The sequence below is a fragment of the Chlorocebus sabaeus genome, chromosome X (assembly GCF_047675955.1).
Source record: "Chlorocebus sabaeus isolate Y175 chromosome X, mChlSab1.0.hap1, whole genome shotgun sequence".
Classification (NCBI taxonomy): domain Eukaryota; kingdom Metazoa; phylum Chordata; class Mammalia; order Primates; family Cercopithecidae; genus Chlorocebus; species Chlorocebus sabaeus.
The window spans coordinates 80,015,607-80,037,711 of NC_132933.1; the positions used below are offsets into that span (position 1 = coordinate 80,015,607).

Below are 22,105 nucleotides of genomic sequence, written 5' to 3' on the forward strand. Positions count from 1 at the left end.
AGGAGCCACGCGCGAAGGCCGGACGGGACTAAGCGGGCAGGAGTGGCTACTGGGGCGCTGCGGTGGGGCTCTAGACCGTGGGAGGCCGGTGCTAGTGCTGGCGCGTGGTGGGCCCCGGAGGCCGCTGGAGTCCGGAGAGCTACGCGGAACCCGCACCGCCAGGCCTGAGCGGTGGGAGGGCTCTGCGGCGCCTGGCGTTCAGGCCTCCCACCACGAGGGTGGAGCAGCGTTGGATACTTGTTCCTTAGGGACCGAAGGCTCCGGTGGCATCCGGGCTGTTTCTCAGAGGACGATTAGTAACGTCTCGCCATGAGGAGCCGAAGTAACTCCGGGGTCCGGCTGGACGGCTACGCTCGGCTGGTGCAACAGACCATCCTGTGCCATCAGGTAAGTGCAGGGGTGTCGCTCGTAATCACCGAGCGAGAATGTAGCGTGTCATAGCTTGGACAGAGACCTTGGATGAACTCCGTGTGTGTGTGTGTGTGTGTGTGTGTGTCGGAGACCTTGCATGAACTCCACGTGAGTGTGTGTGTATCTGTATCTGTATCTGTAGCAGGTTCTCCCGCCCCCTCCGTGTGTGTGTGTGTGTGTGTGTGTGTGTCTGTGTGTCTGTAGCAGGTTCTCCCGCCCCCTAGCTGGGGAAGTGGTAAAGGACCCTGAAGGAAAGGTAGGTGTTGGACCAGGAACAGAGTCGGTCAGGCACCTTTAGCCAGGAGCCTCCAGTCACGGCTTCGCACCCTTCTCCAATTCCCCCCAGGCCATAGCAGGGTTCCAGGAGCAGAGTTGCAAGAACTGTTGTCACTTGTTTATTAACATACCAACACACGCACCCAGGTTTGCGTGTCATCTCCTTCCCCTTCCCCCAAATAAAAGAGGGAAGGGAACATTTCCATTTTAAGACTAGACTATTGTGAAGGTCAGAGGCACTTTGTATAGACTGTTACATATTTTTTTCTGCTCCTTTCTGCTGGTTTTTCATTGCTAGTTCACTAGTTCATTCTTTCTAACTAGAAAGTTAAAACTTTCTTTTAATGATACCCATTATAAATGCACTTAATACCTTTAATTGTGCCTTTAATAATACCCACATTTCAGACTTGAAAGGCTTCAGCCACTGCTTACCCCTTATGCAAGATAGCATTTGCAAAGGGCACAAAGTTTCAGTTATAAGATGAGTAAGTTCTGGGGATCTAATGTACAGCAGCATGGTGACTGTAGTTAATCATACTGTATTGTATACTTGAAATTTGCTAAGAGAGTAGATCTTAAGTATTCTCACCACACCAAAAAAAAGGTAACTGTGAGATGATAGATGTGTTAATAAATGTCATTGTGGTTATCATTTCTCAATGAATACATAAATCATCATGTTGTACTCCCTAAATATACACAATTTTTGATGTGTCAAATATAGCTCAGTAAAGCTTAGGAGGGTGGGAAGATAGCATTTGCCTGCAATAGGTCAGAAGAAGAGGAGGTTATAAAACTCGAGTGGAGAAGTAGAAGAAAGACCAAAGTCCCTAAAAAACCCATTTGGAAGATTCTGTTTCCTAATGTTAACACCGTATGGTTACCTTCCTGCCCTCTTTTTCTTGACCTTGCAGAATCCAGTGACTGGCTTGCTCCCAGCCAGCTATGATCAGAAAGATGCTTGGGTCCGAGATAACGTGTACAGCGTCTTGGCTGTGTGGGGTTTGGGCCTGGCCTATCGGAAGAATGCAGACCGGGATGAGGATAAGGCAAAGGCCTATGAATTGGAGCAGGTACTCAAAATAAAAATACAAAGAGATCTGGAGCTGTGTGTGATTGGGGTTTGGGGGCAGAGTGGAGACTGAAGGAAGTGAAACCCACCAAAAGCTAAGATAACTGTATTTTGCCTTTCCCTCTTTCATCATCTTTCTGAAATTATTTTCCAAAAAGCTTTCCTGTATTGCACTGAAGTGGTATTCTTGCAGTGGAAACTTGAAACTTGCTGATTTGAGGGAGAGGGAACAGTCTGTTCTGTTACAGTGGAAAATCCTATCCTGGGATCTTTCCTAAAATGCGTAACTCTCTAAGTAAATGTATCTTGTAGTCTCCACTGTATTCTCATTGAGAAAAATGTTTGGGGACAGGTATCTACTGTTTTACCTCAGTTTTAAAAATTGTGGTATTTGTATGAGGGTAAATAACATAAATCAGCAAGCCTTCTGGACTAGACACAGTAAAAACTTTATTTGTTGATTTTTATAGCTGTGGCCACTGTTTCAGAGCCTGTTGCTTCCTCCCTCCCTCAACTCCTGGGCAAAATGAGGTCAAAGTCGGCAGATGCCTTTAAGCCAACTTTTAAGGCACTTCCCCTCAGTAAACAAGCGTCCTTTGTAGAACTGTTGAGACACAAAGGGAGCTGCATCCTCTTCAACGACCAAGAAAATAATATTAAGAAAACAATATTCTGGGCTACCGCAGGAGCTGAAGTACTCTGTTGTCAGTTATAAGATGGATGTGCATTCATTTCCATTAGTGGGAAAAATTATTTCTATACCAGCCATTTTCTCCAGTGGTCTCTCTAACACTTAGGCAATCTGAGCTCCAGTCTTCATCTATAAATCAGAATATTGATACTTGGTTTTTTTACAAGTATCAATGTAATATGGGGTTGCACTGTGTTGTCCTTAGCAACAGCAGGCATTTATTCTTCATTCAAGCCATTGTTGAGAGATACATAGGTCCACCAAAAAAAAAGTTGTTCAAGTTTTTGCTCTAGACCAGGTAGTACAGATCATTATTTTTATGACATTTTTGGTGTTGTTGAAATGGAGTCTCACTCTGCCCCCAGGCTGGAGTGCAGTGGCGTGATCTTGGCTCACTGCAACGTCTGCCTCCCAGGTTCAAGCGATTCTCCTGCCTCAGCCTCCCGAGTAGCTAGGACTACAGGTGCGTGCCATCACGCCTGGCTAATTTTTTGTATTTTTAGTAGAGACGGGTTTCACCATGTTAGCCAGGATGGTCTCAATCTCCTGACCTTGTGATCCGCCCACCTCGGCCTCCCAAAGTGCTAGGATTACAGGCATGAGCCACCGTGCCCAGCCTTTTATGACTTTTATAAAAATAATACCATTGTAGAAATTTGGAAAATATAGAGGAGTGTTTAAAAAAAATCACCTGTAATCCTGCCTACTCCCCTCCCCCAAATCCTACCTGCTACTCAATGTTTTCTAGTTTGAGCTCGGTGTTTTGTTGCTATTTTTTACTAGAAATTAATATCAGTAGAATTGTAATTTCGTATCTGGTACAATTTCACCATTTTTTTCAATTCTATTAGAAGAAATCTGTTATCTCCCTGTAATGTTAGCACTTTTTCTTACTTGGCCCAGTTATAAAGAATTTAACAGAGGAAGGGGGAAATAGTAGGGAAACATTGAATTATTCATTCTAAAATTTTAATGTTCCATTAAATAATTTTCAACATAGACAAAAAATACCTTTCATACCACCTTAATAGTAATTTGGAATGTTTCAAAACATTATAGCAATGGGAAACATCTTTCAAAAAGAAAAGATTTTGTGGGCATTTTTAAAAATTTCTATGAACTTTCATTATGAATTGCAACAGGTTTTTATTATTAGGTCTCAATTTTTTTTTCTCAAATCTGATTCAGTGTTAATCAGGAACCAGAAAATCATCTCTGTAAAAGGCCAGATAGTAACTATTTTTATCATTAGGGTTGTAGGTCACATGTGGTCTCTATCCAACTACTCAGCTCTGTGATTGTGGTACAAATGCAGCCAGAGACAATGCAGTCATCCCTCAGTATATGTGTGGGATGGATTCCAGGACAGGCTGCTTATAACCAAATCTCTGCATACTCAAATTCTGCAGTCAGCCCTGTGGAACCCATCTATAAGAAAAGTCAGCCTTCCATATACATAGGTTTCTCATTCCTGAATACTGTATTTTCGATCTGTGTTTGGTTGGAAAAAAAGCCACATATAAGTGGACCTGCACAGTTCAAACTTGTGTTGTTCAGGGGTCCCCTGTATATAAAGAATGAGTGTAGTTATGTTCAAATAAAACTTAATTTATAAAAATAGCAATGGGCTAGATTTACCCTTGATCTAGATGAGTGGTTCCAAACTCTGACTGTACTTTGGAATCACTTGGGAAGCTTTGGGAAGCTTTTTTTTTTTTTTTTTTTTTTTGAGACTAAGTCTTGCTCTGTTGCCCAGGTTGGGGTGCCATGGTGCGATCTCAGCTCACTGCAATCTCCGCCTCCCAGGTTCAAGCGATTTTCCTGCCTCAGCTCCACAGTAGCTGGGATCACAGGTGCGCGTCACCACACCCGACTAATTTTTTTGTGTTTTTAGTACAGATGGGGTTTCACCATGTTGGCCAGGTTGGTCTTAAACTCCTGATCTCAAATGATCCACCCACTTCGGCCTCCTAAAGTGCTGGGATTACAGGTGCAAGCCAGCACACCCACCTGGGAATCTTTTAAGAAATACCCTTACTACACCACAGCTTAGAACAATTTAAATATGAATCTCTGGAAGTGGAGCTCAGTAGCATCAATATTTTTTTAAAAACTACCTGGGTGATTCTAATGTATAGCCAGTGTTAAATAATGACTAGTTATGGCCAAAATATGAACATAGATTACATCCAATAAATTCATAGATTAAATTCCCACCTATTGCAACTTTCTATTACTGTGTGGATTTTTCCCAAAACATTGATTGTTAATTATTTCTACCAAGGTAAGCTTGGTTACTTTCTGAGAAATAATGTCAGAGAATTGAAGAGAATTCTGGATGAAAAAAGGACAAGGGTTTAGGCAACTACTGCATCCTAGATTGAGAGTAGAATTATGCACATGAATGTTTTTACAAATGTCTTTCTCTCAGGCATATAGATACGGTCTCATACCCATAGAAATATAGGCAGACAAATAGGGATATCTCTTTGCATTCATGGTACCATCAAATTTCAGCGTCATCTCTGGGCCTCACTCCAGTTCTGTGTGCTAAGGTGTGTTCTTTTTGTGTAGTCGTTCATCTTTTCTCATGACTTTAACTATTACCTTTATGAGAATGACTTTCAAGTCTTCATCTCTGACCTCACTTCAATTTTAAACCTAGGTTTTCATTTGTCACCTCATCAGTTGCATCTGCATATACTGTGGCTCCTCAAACTCAATGTTTCTGAAACCCCACCTTTCCAACTAAAAACAAACTACAAAACAATGGCAACTCATCAACAATCTCTTTTTCTGTTATTACTGTCTCCATTCTACCAACCACCCAGGCAATATTACTTGGAGTATTTCCCATAGTATTTTCTGTGGAATACTAGGCCAACTAAGTTTGAGACTATGTTAAACAGCAGCTGTCTTTACTCTGTAATTTCTCAGAGCCTTTGATGTACTAATGTGCATTTTTTGTCTAAGATGGTAGTGAATTTTATAGCCTTTCCAGAATCTCTTGGACTAGCACTCTATAAAACAGTGCTTGAAGTGTGCTACTTAACCTTAGAATGATTTTTGACTTCTCCCTCTTACCTTTTGATACACGCACACCAAAGTCTGTTGATTCATATAATTTCTGTTGAATCTATCCCCTCTTTTCTCGTCCCTTCTGCCTCAGCCTTAGTCTAAGCCCTTATCCCCTAACACTTCTGTGAAAACCACACTTAAATTATGTCATTTCCATCCTCGACAATCTTTCTGTGGCCCTCATTTCTCCACAAGTAAAGTCCAAACATTTTGGATTGATAGGCAAGGCCCTCTATGGGTTGGTCCTAGCTTACTTTTTTCAATATTATATCACACTGGTGCCCTCCATTATACCCCCAGTTCCAGCCAGGCTGATGTCTTTATTACTCCTCTAATAATCCCTTAATAAAAATACCTAACATTTGTATAAATACTTTCCATTGTACAACACACTTCCCCATAATTACCAGTATTTTATTCTCACAATACCCTGTGAATCAAGTATCATTATCCCCAATTTCCAAGTGAAGGGATTGAGGCCCAGAGATGAAGCTGGAATTTGATGGTATCATGAATGCAACCTGGGTCCTACGTCTTCAGAATCAGTATTGTTTGAATGTTTGCCTCCGTGGGAGCCTATAGACGTAGCCACCTGCAAAAATTTTTATGGGCTGCTTCTTCTACATGCCTGTTCCCTTTCAATCTAAACTAATATCCTTTGAAAGCCTAGCACCAATCCCACTTTTTCTGTGGTCCCTGTCCTTCCTCACAGACCACTCACTTGTACAGTGGTCACTTCTTTCTCAGGAGTCCTTTCTTGGAACTTCTAGATCACTTGTCATCTGTGCCATTCAACATATATCTTCATTTTCTTAAATTTAAAAGACTTTGTAATCATCACGTGCCAAGCCCTATAATAGATGTTAAAAAGAAAATGGGACAAAATGTTTATATGTAACCCTCAACTTTTTATTATGGAAAATTTCAAACTTAAAGGAAAGTTGCAAGAATGGTAAAATAAACATTTGCATATACTCTATATAAATTCGCTAGTTGTTAACACTTTGTCATATTTGCATACCCACCCCTACACACACACACACACACACACACACACACACACACACGATTATTTGATAAGCCATTCGAGAGTTACTTGCAGACATGTGTTTGTTTTTTAATTCAACTTCCTTCATCCATTGACTTAAAGGTTTTCTGAACCTGGCCTCTGCCCCTTTTTCTCAGGGAGTTCATTATCTGATGGGGGAGACAGATACAGATATATAAGCAAGTAGTTACAGTACATTAAGATAGGTACTATAGGTACTGATTTATATATTTGAGATAACTACTAAGCTCTGTGGGAACACACAGAGGTGGGAATGTCTAAACTTCTCTGGGAAAAGGCAAGGAAGACTTCAGAGAGGAGTTGTGTTTTAAAGGATAATTAGGAAATGCTGGGTGGACTATGCTGTAGTTAGTTTTTAAAACATATCTGTCCCATCTCCCTTGTCTTTATGTTCTGCAAAACCTGATAGAGGTTCAATAAATATCTGATTGCACATATACCTGGGGGTAGAGAGAAAGAGGTACACAGATATGGTTGTGTAGTTATATATTCTTATAAAGTCAGTTCACAGATATATATAAATTTATGTCCTCCAAAAGAATAGGCAAGAGGGAGAGTCACTTGGTATGGGTAGAAACCCTGGTGTATGAATGTACATGTATAATTAATAACGTCTAGCACACCTGGATCAGAAAACAGTTAGTTTGGAGAATACAAAGTACAGATATCTCCCATCATTCCTACCTCCCCATGCTTCCTACTAATTTTATCTTGCCTTGGACGTTGGAACTTGAGGATAAAAATGGCTGATAATGGCCACTAATTGAGATCCTCCACTGAATCCTTGATTCCCCAGGTTTGCTGTTTAAAGAAAATTTAGATGGGAGTAGTGGGGCTGGGTGGTAAAGGGAGTTGATGGGTTTGCAAGAGAAAAAGTGACTAAGGCAGTAAAATAGTGAAGAAGCCAATGACATGAGCCCAGGATTCTTACAGAATAATATAAATGCTGAGTTGTATATTGGTCAACTAGAGGCCGTCAATAGGTTTTTTAAAAATGAGTTCCTTTGGGCCATTGATTTAAAGACAAGACTGTTCAAGCCCCTCCCTCTGCTTCCCATTCTAATTCATCTACTGTTAGAAAAGACAGAATATGGTAGGAACCTTTGAGTATGTGGTGACATGTATCAGAATTGAATAAAGTTTCCCCACAGAGGAGGTTGTGTTAAATACTTTCCATAACAGGGTATATTAAAGAGATGGACTCTTTCATTAACATCAAAGTCATATAGATGTCTTCTTGTAGGGGTTACAATAAGTTTCCTTGCTTTATAATAAATGTTTCAGTCTTTAAAATGTGACAAGATCATGCACTGCCTATTCTTTCTCTCTTTTTAAAATTTCTTTTGATCTGTAAGGGGAGAGGACTGTTTATAGACAGAAATGACTTAAGAAAGGAGACTCTCCCACGGAAACCATTTTTATTTTTATTTTTCCCTCAATAAAAGGCTTCATAAAGAGTTGGAATTTAATCGGTACTTATCCTTATCATGACTGTTGCTTGTAGTCCCATTTGAATACGTTTTGAAGAAATAACAGAATCATGTGGCTTCCAAGTAGATGAGTTTTCAGGGTTGTCCTGAAGTTGCCTCTGAGCCAGCCTACCCTGGAGTAACCTGGTTGGATTTCTTTTGGACTGTGAAACAGAAAGCTTTTTGGAGAAATAGAGAAGCTGTTTGGTGCTATGTTCTTCCAAAACACATTGCCTACCCATGCCACGATTGATGGACCCTTAATGTCATGTAGTATATAGTTGGTGATCAGAATTTTGAGATGTTATGATTGGAAAACAAACTACTTTAAATTGTCAAGCCCTGGTAAGAGAAATAGTGATAACTTGAAACTTAAGAATTTGTGACTTTATTTCAGGGAAAAAGGGTTGAGTCAAATGAACAGATCCCCTTCATACTTATTCTTAATTGAAATTCACTTTATTCTTTAGGGGACATGTCCAGATAAATATTTCTGTGGACTCTTGAAGATAAGTCTTGGCTAGTTTAGAAAAAATAAAAGCAATGTTGTAGTGAGGTCTTTCTAGGCCATAGGATGTATTTTAGAATATCCTCAGAGCCTTAGGATTTTTGAGCTGTCTTGCCCCTTTCTCCATGTGGAATATCCTCTAATAGGATGGTTGGCTTATTTTTACATAAACCAGTTGGAGCTTGGATGATTTTTTTGACTTGAAGGAATCATAAAGCGTAGCTTTTGATTCCACTTTTAGCTGTAATCTGCTCTTCTGTGTACCTATAAATGTCATGTAAATAGGAACACAGGATAGGGTTACTTGTTCTCAAAAGGTCATGTACCAACTGCAGTTGCTGAGTAAGTGTTCCTGTATCTAGGGATGTTTATAACTGTCTTGTTTCCATTTATTTCTGCAGAGTGTAGTGAAGCTGATGAGAGGACTACTGCACTGCATGATCAGACAGGTATGGTATTGGCAACACCCTCCTCTCCAATAAAAGCACATTGTAATAGTATCTCTACCCCTTAGGGAATGTTTATAGCTTATATTTTCTTTCAGTTTCACAAATAGTACACACTAATTTTAGAAAATTTGAAAAATTTGGAGAGGGAGAATGTCACCCATAATCTTACAATGTAATTACCGCTGGAATGTTTCTTTCCAGTCTTTTTTCACCCTCTACAAATGATTTTCGATGTGTTTTATCATTACTGTACATTCAATTGTATATGTAGGGTAGAAAGATGACACGGGTCTAAAAACCCTCATTTGGCCAGGCACCGGTGGCTCATGCCTGTAATCCCAGCATTCTGGGAGGCCAAAGCGGATGGATTGCTTGAGTCCAGAAGTTCAAGATCAGCCTGGGCAACATGGTGAAACGTTGTCTCTACAAAAAATATAAAAATTAGGGCTGGGCATGGTGGCTCAAGCCTGTAATCCCAGCACTTTGGGAGGCCGAGACAGGCGGATCACGAGGTCAGGAGATTGAGACCAACCTGGCTAACACGGTGAAACCCCATTTCTACTAAAAAATACAAAAAACTAGCCGGGCGAGGTGGCGGACGCCTGTAGTCCCAGCTACTCTGGAGGCTGAGGCAGGAGAATGGCATAAACCCAGGAGGCGGCGCTTGCAGTGAGCTGAGATCCGGCCACTGCACTCCAGCCTGGGTTACAGAGCGAGACTCTGTCTCAAAAAAAAAAAAAAAAAAAATTAGCGCACATGCTCCTGTAGTCCAGCTACTTGGGGATGAAGAGGGAGGAACACTTGAGCCTGGGAGGTCAAGGCTGCAGTGAGCCAAGATGGTGCCACTGCACTCCAGCCTGGGTGGCAGAGTGAAACCCACTTTCAAAAATAAGTAAACAAAACACACACACACACACCCCCTCATTTGAAACCCTTGGGGCCATCAACTTTAGAATTTAAAGTTTTTCAGATATTAAAAAGGCAGTACAGTGCATACTCCTGGCAACCTTTAATTATATGGTGTATGGTATATATACACCATATATTACCTTATGCCTTCTGCTGGTCTAGGACAGCACTATAATCAGAAACTTTAATATCTCTGAAGGGAAGCATGCAATTTCATACTAAGTGGAATAAATAAAGACTGAATTTAAATCTGGTGTTGCCAACAAATGAATTTTAATGCAAAACTTAGGGGAAAAAACCTTTTCAAAGTGTTGTAGATTTTAAGATTGGATAAGAAACCTTGAATTTGTATCTCCTTGCAGTAATTTGCATTTTCCTTACCTCCAGTGAAGTTGAGCATCCTTTTATGTGTAGATTGAAAATTTGCATTTCCTCATAGATGAATTGTCTGCTAAGTCCTTTGCCTATCTTCTAGGTTCTCTTTCTTGCCTGTTGAAAAGTTCTTGTACATTATAGACATTAGTCCTTTGTCATATGCATTGTGAATTTTTTAGCAGTCTATCATTTATTTTTGAGGCTTGTGATATTTTTGCATACAAAAGTGTTTTTACTTTAAAAATTGTTTTATCCTAGGAGATCTTAAAGCATTTTGCCCACATCGAATCTGACCTGTCTTTTCTGGAGATCAAGATTATGTTTTATTGGAAGAAGAAATTGAGGCCCAGTTTGATAAAGTGACTGCCTACAGGCACAGAAGTCTATATCTATAGTAGAAGGAAATATGTAGTAGATAGAAATTAGTACATAGAAATATATGATAGATAGAAAATCTTTGCTACTTTATTTTGTATTTAGATATTTGCACTTGTGTTTTTTTCTTTTTAGATAGGGGCCTCACTTTGTCGCTCAGGCTGGAGTGCAGTGGTATGATCATAACTCACTCACTGCAGACTTGGCCTCTGGGCTCAAGTGATCCCCCCACCTCAGCCTCCCACATCACTGGGACTACAGGTGTGCACCACCATGCCTTGTGAATTTTTAAATTTTTTTTGTAGGGATGGAATCTCACTATGTTGCCCAGGCTGGTCTCAAACTCCTGGGCTCCAGTGATGCTCCCACCTCGGCCTCCTAAAATGCCAGGATTATAGGCACGAGCCACCTTACCTGGCCAATATTTGAACTTTCTACCTTACCAAATATGTTTGAGGTCACTAATTTCAAGAACCAAATTTAAGGTATAACGGTTACTGTCATACATCAGAGGCATTAATTATCAAATTTAAATTTCAGGAACTAAGTCTTTCAGTTGTCCTTTGCACAGTATTTTCCTTCTGACTTCTAGTTTCAGCTTTTTGTTGTGAACCCAGGAAATCTAAGACAGATCTGCTAGCCTCGGCCTCCCAAAGTGTTGGGATTACAGGTGTAACCCACTGTGCTGGCCAATTACTGTTATTTTTTCCTGAAGTTTGAGTTGTCTGGCTTCAGTTCCCAGGATTTTAAGAAAGCACAGCTGAGTTTTCAGTGACTCCAAGTTAGGAAAAATGGGGGAATAAAAAGAAGGAAAAAAATTAAAAACATTATTTTCAAAGCTTATAGCCAAAAAAATTAGAATTCCATCCAAACTGTAGAAGCTAATAAAAATTGAAACAAAAATTAGGCAAGACTAGAATCTAACAATGGGTATACTGTCGTTTTGAAATATAATTTTTTCTCCCTCCAGTTTCCCTTTTGCTAAAGACAAATCATGGTAGGACTGGTTTGCTTATTATACTTGGCCTAATTATTTGTATACAGTGCAACAAGAATAATTATTTTTTACTTAGGCTTTTAAATGGGCTTTGATTGAACTTTGTTCCATAGGAGGAATCTCAGATAAGATTTTTTTTTTTTTTTTTTTGAGATGGAGTCTTGCTGTGTCACCCAGGCTGGAGTGCAGTGGCACAATCTCAGCTCACTGCAGCCTCCACCTCCTGGGTTCAGGTGATTCTCCTGCCTAAGCCTCCCGAGGACCTGGGATTACAGGTGCCCACCACTGTGCCCGGCTAATTTTTGTATTTTCAGTAGAGACGGTATTTCACCATATTGGCCAGGCTGGTCTTAAACTCCTGACCTCATGATCCACCCACCTCAGCCTGCCAAAATGGTGTGATTATAGGCATGAGCCACCACGCCCAGACATCAGATAACACTTCTTGAAAGCTGAGCCCAGCCATGAATTTATGTCATCAAATATCTATGAGTTGGGTGAATTTCTCCTCCTCTTGAGGTTCCAAGATAAACCTGAGGCTTCTGTGCATGTCGGAAAGTGACATTCGTTAATTACCAAGGGTCAGAAACCCTATATGTGCACTGTGTACATGAAATATGAGGCCAGTTTTTCCAAGGGCTTTATTGCCTTCATAAGTCAAGTCTGATTCTTTAAAGTACACCATTCCAGTCAAAGACGTGGTAAAATTACCAGTTTCTCCAACTGTGCCCTGTTACAAATGAAAACAGATTCTTATTGCACTTATGCAAATAACTGTATTGCCATAAGTTAAGAATACTCACAAATAGTTTCCAAATTCTGGAGAAAATCAGGTAGACAGAAACAAGTATGCTCCAAATCTTGTTTATGGGAGTATACTACATTGTTAAAAGCTGTCAGTAGCTCAAAAGAGAAGTTTTAAGACTCTGAAAAACAAAACAGGCCGGGCGCGGTGGCTCAAGCCTGTAATCCCAGCACTTTGGGAGGCCGAGACGGGCGGATCACGAGGTCAGGAGATCGAGACCATCCTGGCTAACACGGTGAAACCCTGTCTCTACTAAAAAATACAAAAAAACAACTAGCCAGGCGAGGTAGCGGGCGCCTGTAGTCCCAGCTACTCGGGAGGCTGAGGCAGGAGAATGGCGTAAACCCGGGAGGCGGAGCTTGCAGTGAGCTGAGATCAAGCCACTAAACCTGGGAGGCGGAGCTTGCAGTGAGCTGAGATCGCGCCACTGCACTCCAGCCCGGGTGACAGAGTGAGACTCCGTCTCAAAAAAAAGAAAAAAGAAAAAAAAGAAAAACAAAACAAAGGATCAGCAAACATTTTAAGCAAAAAGTCAAAAAAGTTAGTTCAGTCCATGCAGTTATTTCTTGTTCTGCTTGATACTCGTGAACATTTTAGCTCTCCATGAGTCCTGGAAGTTTTTCCTCTATTCTGATGTCACAATCTTCAAAAGTTATCAGAAACCTGCATTTAAGAGCACCTATTGGAATTTTATAGCTGATTATAAAACCATCTTCTAAAAAGGACTAAAACAAGACAATTATTGTCCATGAATGAAAAAAAAGTTTTAAGGCAGCCATAATCAAAAGACACAATTGACAAAGAAATTTGTTACCTCTGTGGCACACAATAATTTTAACATAACAATTAGGATTATTACCGATAATGTACGCTAAGTTATATCAGAATTGCAGGAGTTTCCTATAATTTTGGAACACATACTAATAACATATTTATACAAATACAGTCCAAAGAAAACCAAACATTTCATATTTAACAATGCTTCCTATATAATTTTTATACTAAATAAGCCAAATTATGACATTTTTGGACTTCAGGAAACCTAATGTCTTAAAGGATTAATTAGGTTAGAAAAAGACATAATTTATAATTTGATTTTGGAAAATTTGTCAAATATAAATGTTTAAAATGCTTGATATTACAAAATAGTATTACAGGTCATTGTTTAACCAAAGTGCTAATTCAAGGACTTCAAAAGTGAAAACCTTCATTCTTTGAGAGAAGAGACTTAATTTTCTAAACAAGAAGCCCTAATAAAAACAGCTTGAAGCCAATTACATTTGTTTTTCAAAATTTTGTAAATAATCTATAAAGTTTAACCTTGATTATAAAATGTAACTTCTATAAGCCTTTTACAACCTTTATTAAGGCGTTGGAGGAGTTGGTTAATGCTTTAAGAAAAACTTGTTAATCTGACACAGGGGTCCATATACTGGTTTTGCATCAGTGTGCCTTTGACCCTAATGATTCATTTATAGAGAAACTGAACTTATTTTATCTTTAAAAATTGGCCTTTACAAACTTATACGCTCTCCTCTTCCACGATAGTTCCTGGCCCTTGAGGAATCAAATAGCTTTAATTGTTTTTTGCCCTGTATTTCAGGAATGCAGTTTATTTTGATCGGCATCTTCCACAGGGCCTGAAGATGAGGCTTTAATTGCTGTCGTTGTTTAAGATTTAGCAGGACTTGATGTCCTTTTTAGACCCAGGAGTTAAAGGCCTCTAAGTCAATGTCACAAGGACTTTAAAAGCACATACAGGAAGATACATGGATATAATAACCTTAGTTAAAAAAAAATTTTTTTTTTTTAATCTCAGTTTTTTCCTAAGCAAAACCAAAACTTAATAATAATATTTGGATTTTCTGGTTTGTCCTGAACATCCCTCTTTTTTTTTTTTTTTTTTTTTTTTTTTTGAGACAAAGTCTCGCTCTGTGGCCAGGCTGCAGTGCAGTGGCGTGATCTCGGCTCACTGCAACCTCCACCTCCCGGGTTCAAGCAATTCTCCTGCCTTAGCCTCCGGAGTAGCTGGGACTACAGGCGCACGCCACCACGTCCAGCTAATTTTTTTTGTATTTTTAGTAGAGACAGGGTTTCACCATGTTGACCAGGATGGTCTCGATCTCTTGACCTCCTGATCCACCTGCCTCGGCCTCCCAAAGTGCTGGGATTACAGGTATGAGCCACTGCACCCAGCCTCTTTATTCTTATAACTTTCTTTACATCTCCTTTTGTTTCCTGGTTGTATTTACCTTGTTTTATACATAACCTTTAAATAAGCTTTGAATTAGACAAAACTTGTTCACCTTTTATTTTTTAGCAAGAATGTTTTCCTATAATATATATTTATTGGAAAATATCCAAATAATTTTCTATTAATATAACTTTATATCCTAAATTATGACCAGTTTTTCTGCAAGTACTTATCCTATTATATTTACCTAATTATTGTAATTGTTTTACTCTGATTATTTATGAAAATTGTGATAGTCATGATTTAAAGTTGTGAAACTGCCATTGAAAGTTATAACTGAGACAGTGAAAAAAGATTTGACCTAACTGACTCCATCTTGCTCTTAGCCCCAGGCTGTCCTTGTTCACTCCTGGTCATAGGCCAAACTAACTTTGGGAGGAATTTAGCTTATAGATTAGCTTTGAAACAAAGAGAATAACAGTCCTTTCCCAAAACAAACCTCCTTATTGTCTGTGCATACTGCCTAAAGCCACAGGATTCAAAGTTATGGTAGTCTTACTAAATTCAAGATGAAGCTGTTTTCATTAAGCCCATATCAATGTCTTATTTATTAAAAATTACACAAGCAAAGAATCATTCTGTTTTGGGCTGGGCTTATAGTTTTTAACCCCTATGCCAAATTTTGACACCTTATAGTATTTGGCAGGGATAAGTATGAAATTGCTTGATTAATAAGTGCAAAACAAAAGAATGTATACTGGCAAATCTTAAGACATTTCTAATATTACCTTACCAAATAATTTTAAAACTAGCTTATTTAATTTTACTTAAGTTACATAAACTTGAAAAAGCATTTGACTATTCTTTTTTAGTATCTGATTTAAGTGCTTTTATTTTTCTTTAAGCCAATTAATTAGATCTCATATATTTTTAGTAGTGAAACACTGTGCACACAACATATACATACATCTAAAGACATATTAGGCATGCCGATGGATTTATAAAGACCCCCTTTTTTTCTTATACTTTCATATTCTTGATAACCTGTTTCACAACCCTACATATTTGTCAGCTAAATAGCCTTAAATTTGCACATTAAAGGAAATAGTTTGGGTGAAATCAAATAGCAAAATTTACATCATAATGTACAGAGAGAAAGGTCTGGTGGTGCAGAACTAGAGGGAGATGCTTTTACAGTGCACTTAAAAAAATTTTTTAAACAAAGACATTTCTGAGTGTCTTCTTTAAAAACTCAAATGTAGCCTCTGTTGCAATAACTATTTTAGTCAAAAAATCAGGTGAAAATGGAATTCAGTCAACTAAGAAGAAAAAAAAAGACTTTTGCTCAAAAAAAAAGACAAAGTCTTAGGAGAGAAAAAAGAAACAGCTCAAAAACATGAAGGCCTTTTAAATACAAACATGCCCACATGCGCACATACACATACACATCTTGGATGTTAACCTTTTAATTAAGCCAACTTTTAACCATTGAGCTCCTTTAAAAGAAAAAAAATCTTTTAAAATCTTATTACCGTATTTCAGCTAGGACAAAATGCTGCTAAACTAACAATCATCACACAAATTATACGATTTCTGAGTGCTCTAAGTGTAAGCAGAATTTAACACCAGCTGGTTGTTAATGCTAACTTCAGTCATTTAAAAAGAATTTGCAAGACAGAATCCGAAACCAGTTTCTTACATAATGATGGGTCTCAGGCTGTAGACTGCTCTCTATACCATCCTAGAAACAGGAAAAACAAAAACAAAAACAAAACTCATCTTCCCTGTTAGAAGCAAGCTCAAACTCCATAAAGGAATTATCTGCCTTCCATAGACATGGAGGCAGGAAAGCTTGCTTTCCTTGTGTTGGAAGCAAGTAAAACTCCAAAAAAAGAGGAGTTGTAACAGCAAAATAAGCTTTAGATCTCGACCAAATTTTGAGAGATCAGGGATTCTGTGGAGCGGGTGCTCTCAGGCCTCAGCAAATTGTCCTGTTGGTTTGAGCCATAAAGTTAGCTCATACTGGTACCAAGCACCAACAGGAGATTTGTCAAAGGTCAGGGGCATCTCCACTCAGAATCCACCCCACCTTGAGGTTACCAAAATGTGAACCCTGAAAATCTGAGACAGGTCTCAGTTAATTTAGAAAGTTTATTTTGCCAAGGTTGAAGATGTGCCCATGACACAGCCTCAGGAGGTCCTGAGTACCTGTGCCCAAGATAGTTGGGGCACAGCTTGGTTTTATACATTTTTGAGAGACATGAGACATCAATCAATATATTAGTTCATTAATTAATCACTAATAATAATTAGTACATTAGTTCAGAAAGGCTGAGACAACTGAAAGCAACACCCCACAACCGGGGGCTTCCAGGTCACAGGTTGGTGAGAAACAGATGGTTGCATTCACTTGAGTTTCTGCTAAGTCTTTCCAAAGGAGGCAATCAGAATATGCATCTGTCTCTGTGAGCAGGGGGATGACTTTGAATAGAATGGGAGGCAGATTTTCCTTGAGCAGTTCCCAGCTTGAAAGGGCCCAAGATATTTTCCTTTCAGACTGTCATACCTTTACTCCCTCACTCTGTGTGTCTCTCAGCAGCTCTTTTCATTACTCTCTCAAAATATATCCTCTTATTCTAATTTACTTTGAAATTTTTACCTCAGTTTCAGGAACAAATGTATCTTTTCACATTCAGTTATCTCTTACTAAGCTGTTCTCACTCAAGCACTCTGAATCTCAATTTATATCTACAGTGTGCAGTGTAGTAAAGCAACCATATGAAGAGTGAACAAGAGGCAATGAATAGGAAAGAGCTGTTTTTGACTATTTGGTATTATTTTCTAATTAAATCACCTAAATTGAAAAACAACAGTAACAGACTTTCCAGTTGTGTTAGTGTAGAGAAAAAGAGGTAACAGTGTATTTTAAGTATTCACAATTGCCTGAAGATAATGTATTTTCACATTGCAATAATGTATGTTAGAGTATTACAGAAGTGTGGCATATGGGTTGATTTTTCAGTATATCCTTCTGTTAATGTTTTTGTTCTTCTCAGGTGGATAAAGTAGAATCCTTCAAATATAGTCAGAGTACTAAGGATAGCCTCCATGCCAAGTATAACACCAAAACCTGTGCCACTGTAGTGGGTGATGATCAATGGGGACACCTGCAGTTGGATGCTACCTCTGTGTACCTGCTCTTCTTAGCGCAAATGACTGCCTCAGGTCAGTACAAGGAGAGAAGTGCTGGGAGCCCCTGAGCGTGGAGTCTGGGGTACTAATTAATATTATTTTAAATTGAGGACTAGGAAGGCTGGGGTAGATCTTCTTGAGACAGGTGTTTTTTATTATTTATTAATCCTCAGATATGAGATGGCAAAGAAGGGCTGGGGTTTATTGCTTGTTCTCATACAGTACATTGACAAGCCTGTCGGTTAGTATAAATACAAATTCGATCACCTACTTTATGCTACTGTTTATGAATATATTATAAACAAGGCATCTGTCTATAGGCATCTAAATTAAGAAAATTAACTTAGGAATCAGAATCCAAATTTTTAAATTATTGAATACTATATTCTTTTCAGATGGTTCTCTTATTAATTTTGGATGCTTTACCTGAGAAAGGGAAATGTAAGAAACAATTTAATTTCCTTTTATTTCTCCTAAATTGGGGGAGGGCAATGTATCCGATTATACCTAGTTTATAAATGTAATGGGACCTTTGCCAGAGCTTCCTAAACTAATGTACTTCTCAAAATACCAAATTTTTGACATTTTAATTTCTTCATCTTCCAATCGGCTATTGAGCTCCTTGGTACTAAGGGCATTCAGGGTGGGAATTCCCTCAAAATACTCTTCTTCTCCTTTTTTAATAGAAATAAATATTTGATGATAAACCTTTCCTTTATTTCCTCTAGAACACACAGCTCAGAAGCTGAATAGCCTTTTCTCAAAAGTATGAACTAGCTACCCAGATATGTCCTCCTGTTGTAGGGGAGGAGGTTTCTTCCAGAATAAATGTAGTTTTAGGTTTAATTTATTTAAATAGAATGACAGCTATAACTCTATTTCTAATATTAATACCAATTCTGGAGTTTTGTCTACAAAGCAACAATGTCTGAGTATCTCTTGTAGTTTTTCATTTTGAGCCCAGAATGCAAGCAGAAATGTATCAAAGAGGCTTATAGGAGACATAACCATTCATTCAACAAATGTTTATTGATTCTTGACTTAACATTTGATTTTCAGCTCAATCAGCTGAGTTTGATAGGTACTTGGAATAAGGTAGATACTATTTGATCAGGCCTTTTGAGGAATATGTAGAAATTTACAAATCAGAGAAGGGAAGGGGATAGCATGAATATAACATGGAAATTTGAAAGGTACTGGCCATCAAGGTAAGGCTGGATATCTTCTATGGTTAGAGTATAACATGCATCTGGAAAAATGACTAACTGTGAAACTAGAAGGTTGGGGCTAGCTATTTGAGGGCCTGTGTACCATACTACATAGTTTGGAGTGTAGTCTGTACTCAGTAGTGAGTCATTCAAGGTAAATAATCAAGGATGTTTCAGATGATTCACTTCAGTAGTAGGAACATAGATTGGATAGGAAAGAAGATTAATATGGCAAACTAGTTAGAAAGTTAGTGAAATACTTTAAGGCAAGATTGATATAGAATTTATGTAAGGCAGTTACCTTGAGAATGAAAGGGCATATGTGAGATATAAATGGTAGTATGCAAGATCATAGAGTATTTAGTGATGCTCTACACATTTTTGAATACTTACAAATCTCAACCTTGGTTAAAAGAGAGGCTTAGACAGAACCTGACTGCAACTTATAGAATGGGGGCATGAGGAGCTCCATGGAACCCCCAGCAAAATAACCATAAATGTTGAAAATTATTTTTTAAAAACCAGCCACTTACATTATTGGAAATTGTCTGAAGGACATACAGCAGGTAGAGAAACATTTACTCCAGGAAATCTACCAAGTATTGGTAAAAGCAGTGAGGGAGTGTGGCATTTGAGTCTCAATCTACTCCCTCCTCCACCCCACCTCAGCATGGCAGAAGCAATATTCAAGGCGGGTACAGCCAAGAGCACAATCTCCCCAGCTAGTTCCCAGTTTAGGGACACTGTATCTCCCTGAGGGAGGTAGGTTGTGATCATTTCTCATCCTCTCCAGCTCCATGTTGCAGAAGCTAGTTCAGGCAAGAATAGCTAACAGGCCTGGAGCTCCCCTCCTCCCTAGGAAAAGGCAGGGTGAGAATTAGACCCTGATCAACCTTGGCCCACTTCACTATGAGGGTGGAGGTTCCCCACCGGGAGGGGCAAACTAAGAAGATCAAAGGTTACCATCTCTTCCCAGCACTCAATTTGTAAAGCAGGGGTGTCACTACAAAAGAATTGGGCCACTGTTCTCACCACTAGCTCTGGAGCACTGCCACAGAAATTTTGCCGGGGAGAGAGGCAGGCTGTAAGGACACAAAGCTCTGTAGCTTTTCCCAAAGGAACTGACTTTATTTAAGAGTGTGGGAAAGTTAAAACCTAAAGGCAATCTCAAAAAACAATGGAGATTTGGGTTCTAAGCAATTAAGAGGAGGCTAGTAGCTCAAGAGCAAGAAGCTAAACCATATACTAGCTCAATGGCACATGAACATTTTTCAGGATAGATTACATGGTATACCGTAAAACAAGCCTCAATAAATTTGAAAGATTTCAAAATCACACAAAGTATGTTCTATGACCAAAATGGAATGAAATCAGGAACAGAAAGAAATTTAGGAAACTCACAAATATATGGAAATTAAGCAATACACACCTAAATGACCAATGAGTCAAATAAGAATCACAAGGGAAATTAGAAAATACTTTGAGCTAAATGAAAAAGAAAATACAACATACCAAAACTTATAGGAAGCAGAGAAAACAGTGCTTAGAGGGAAGTTTATAGCTGTAAACACCAATGAAAAAAAAAAAAGAAAAGAAAAATCAGTAAACTAACCTTCCACCTTAAGGCACTGGAAAAAGACAAGCAAACTAAGCCCAAAGCAAAGAGAAATGATGAAGTAATAAACATTACAGCAGCAATTAATGAAACAGAAAATGGAAAAAACAGTAGAGAAAATCAACAAAACCAAAAGTTCATTCTTTAAAAAGATCAACAAAATTGACAAATCTTTAGCTACACTGACCAAGAGAAAAAGAGAGAATACTCAAATTACTAAAACTAGGAATAAAAGAGGGGATATCGATACAACCTTACAAAAATGTAAAGAACTAAAGGGGAATACTATGGACAACTGGTTACCAACAAATTAGATAATCTTGATGAAATGGGAAAATTTCTTGAAAGACAAACTACTGAATCTGACTCAAGAAGCAAAGGAAATCTGAGTAGACTTACTACAATCAAAGAGAATTAGTAATATAAAATCCTTCCACAGAGAAAAGTCCAGGTGCAAATAGCTTTACTGATAAATCTACCAAATAAAGAAGAGTGAACACCAATTCTTTACAAACACTTCCAAAAAAGAAGAGGTGACACTTGCAACCTCATTCTGTGAAGCCATTACTCTGATGCTAAAACCAGACAAAGATATCACAACAAAGTACAATTATAGATCAATATCTCTTATTAATAAAGACATAAAAATAAAATACTAGGTAACTGAATCCAGCAATATATTAACACGTTTATATACCTTGACCAAACCATATATATTCCAGGAGTGCAAGGTTGTTTTATTATCTGAAAATTAATTAATGCAATACATCATGTCAATGGAATAAAGGACAAAGGTATATTATTGTCTCAGTAGACACAGAAAAACATTTGACAAATTCAATACCTTATCATGATAAATACTTACCGAATAAAGAATAGAGGAGCATTTTTTCAACCTGATAAATGGCATCTTTGAAAATCCACAGCTAACATGACATTTGATGGTGAAAGAATGAATGCTTTTCCCCTTAGATCAGAATGAGACAAGGACATCAACTCTTGCCACCAGTATCTAAAATTGTACTGGCAGTTTAGCAAGGGCAAAGAGCCAATAAAAAGAAATAAAAGGCATCAAGTAAATGAAGGAGTATAATTATCTCCATTTGCAGATGATAGTTCTTACATAGAGAAATCCTAAGGAATTCACTAAAAATCTGGAATAAACAAAGTTCAGCAAGGTAACAACATACAAGATAAATATGCAAAAATGGATTATATTTCTAAACAGGAGTGAATAACCAAAATGAAATTTAAAAATAATTTCTATTAAAATAGGATCAAAAATGAAATAATAAGGAATGAATTTAATAAAACAAATATAAAATTTGTACTTTGAAAGATACAAAACATTGTTGAAAGAAAGTAAAGATTTGACTAAATGGAAAGACATCTATATTCAAGGATTAGAA

The 22,105-nt window shown here is 38.3% G+C and overlaps 1 protein-coding gene across 3 annotated transcripts in view; it reads left to right on the forward strand.

The window, feature by feature from the left end:
* Window positions 1–277: 277 nt before the first annotated feature.
* The window catches only part of PHKA1 (phosphorylase kinase regulatory subunit alpha 1), a 130,950-nt gene continuing 109,122 nt past the window's right edge, over window positions 278–22,105 (forward strand). For all 3 annotated transcript variants that reach the window (XM_007992078.3, XM_007992080.3, XM_007992079.3), the window contains exons 1-4: window positions 278–387; window positions 1,605–1,763; window positions 8,979–9,026; window positions 17,738–17,906. In XM_007992078.3, the coding sequence (XP_007990269.2) occupies window positions 310–387; window positions 1,605–1,763; window positions 8,979–9,026; window positions 17,738–17,906 (454 nt within the window). In that variant the 5' untranslated portion in view covers window positions 278–309. The remainder of the gene's footprint in view (window positions 388–1,604; window positions 1,764–8,978; window positions 9,027–17,737; window positions 17,907–22,105) is intronic.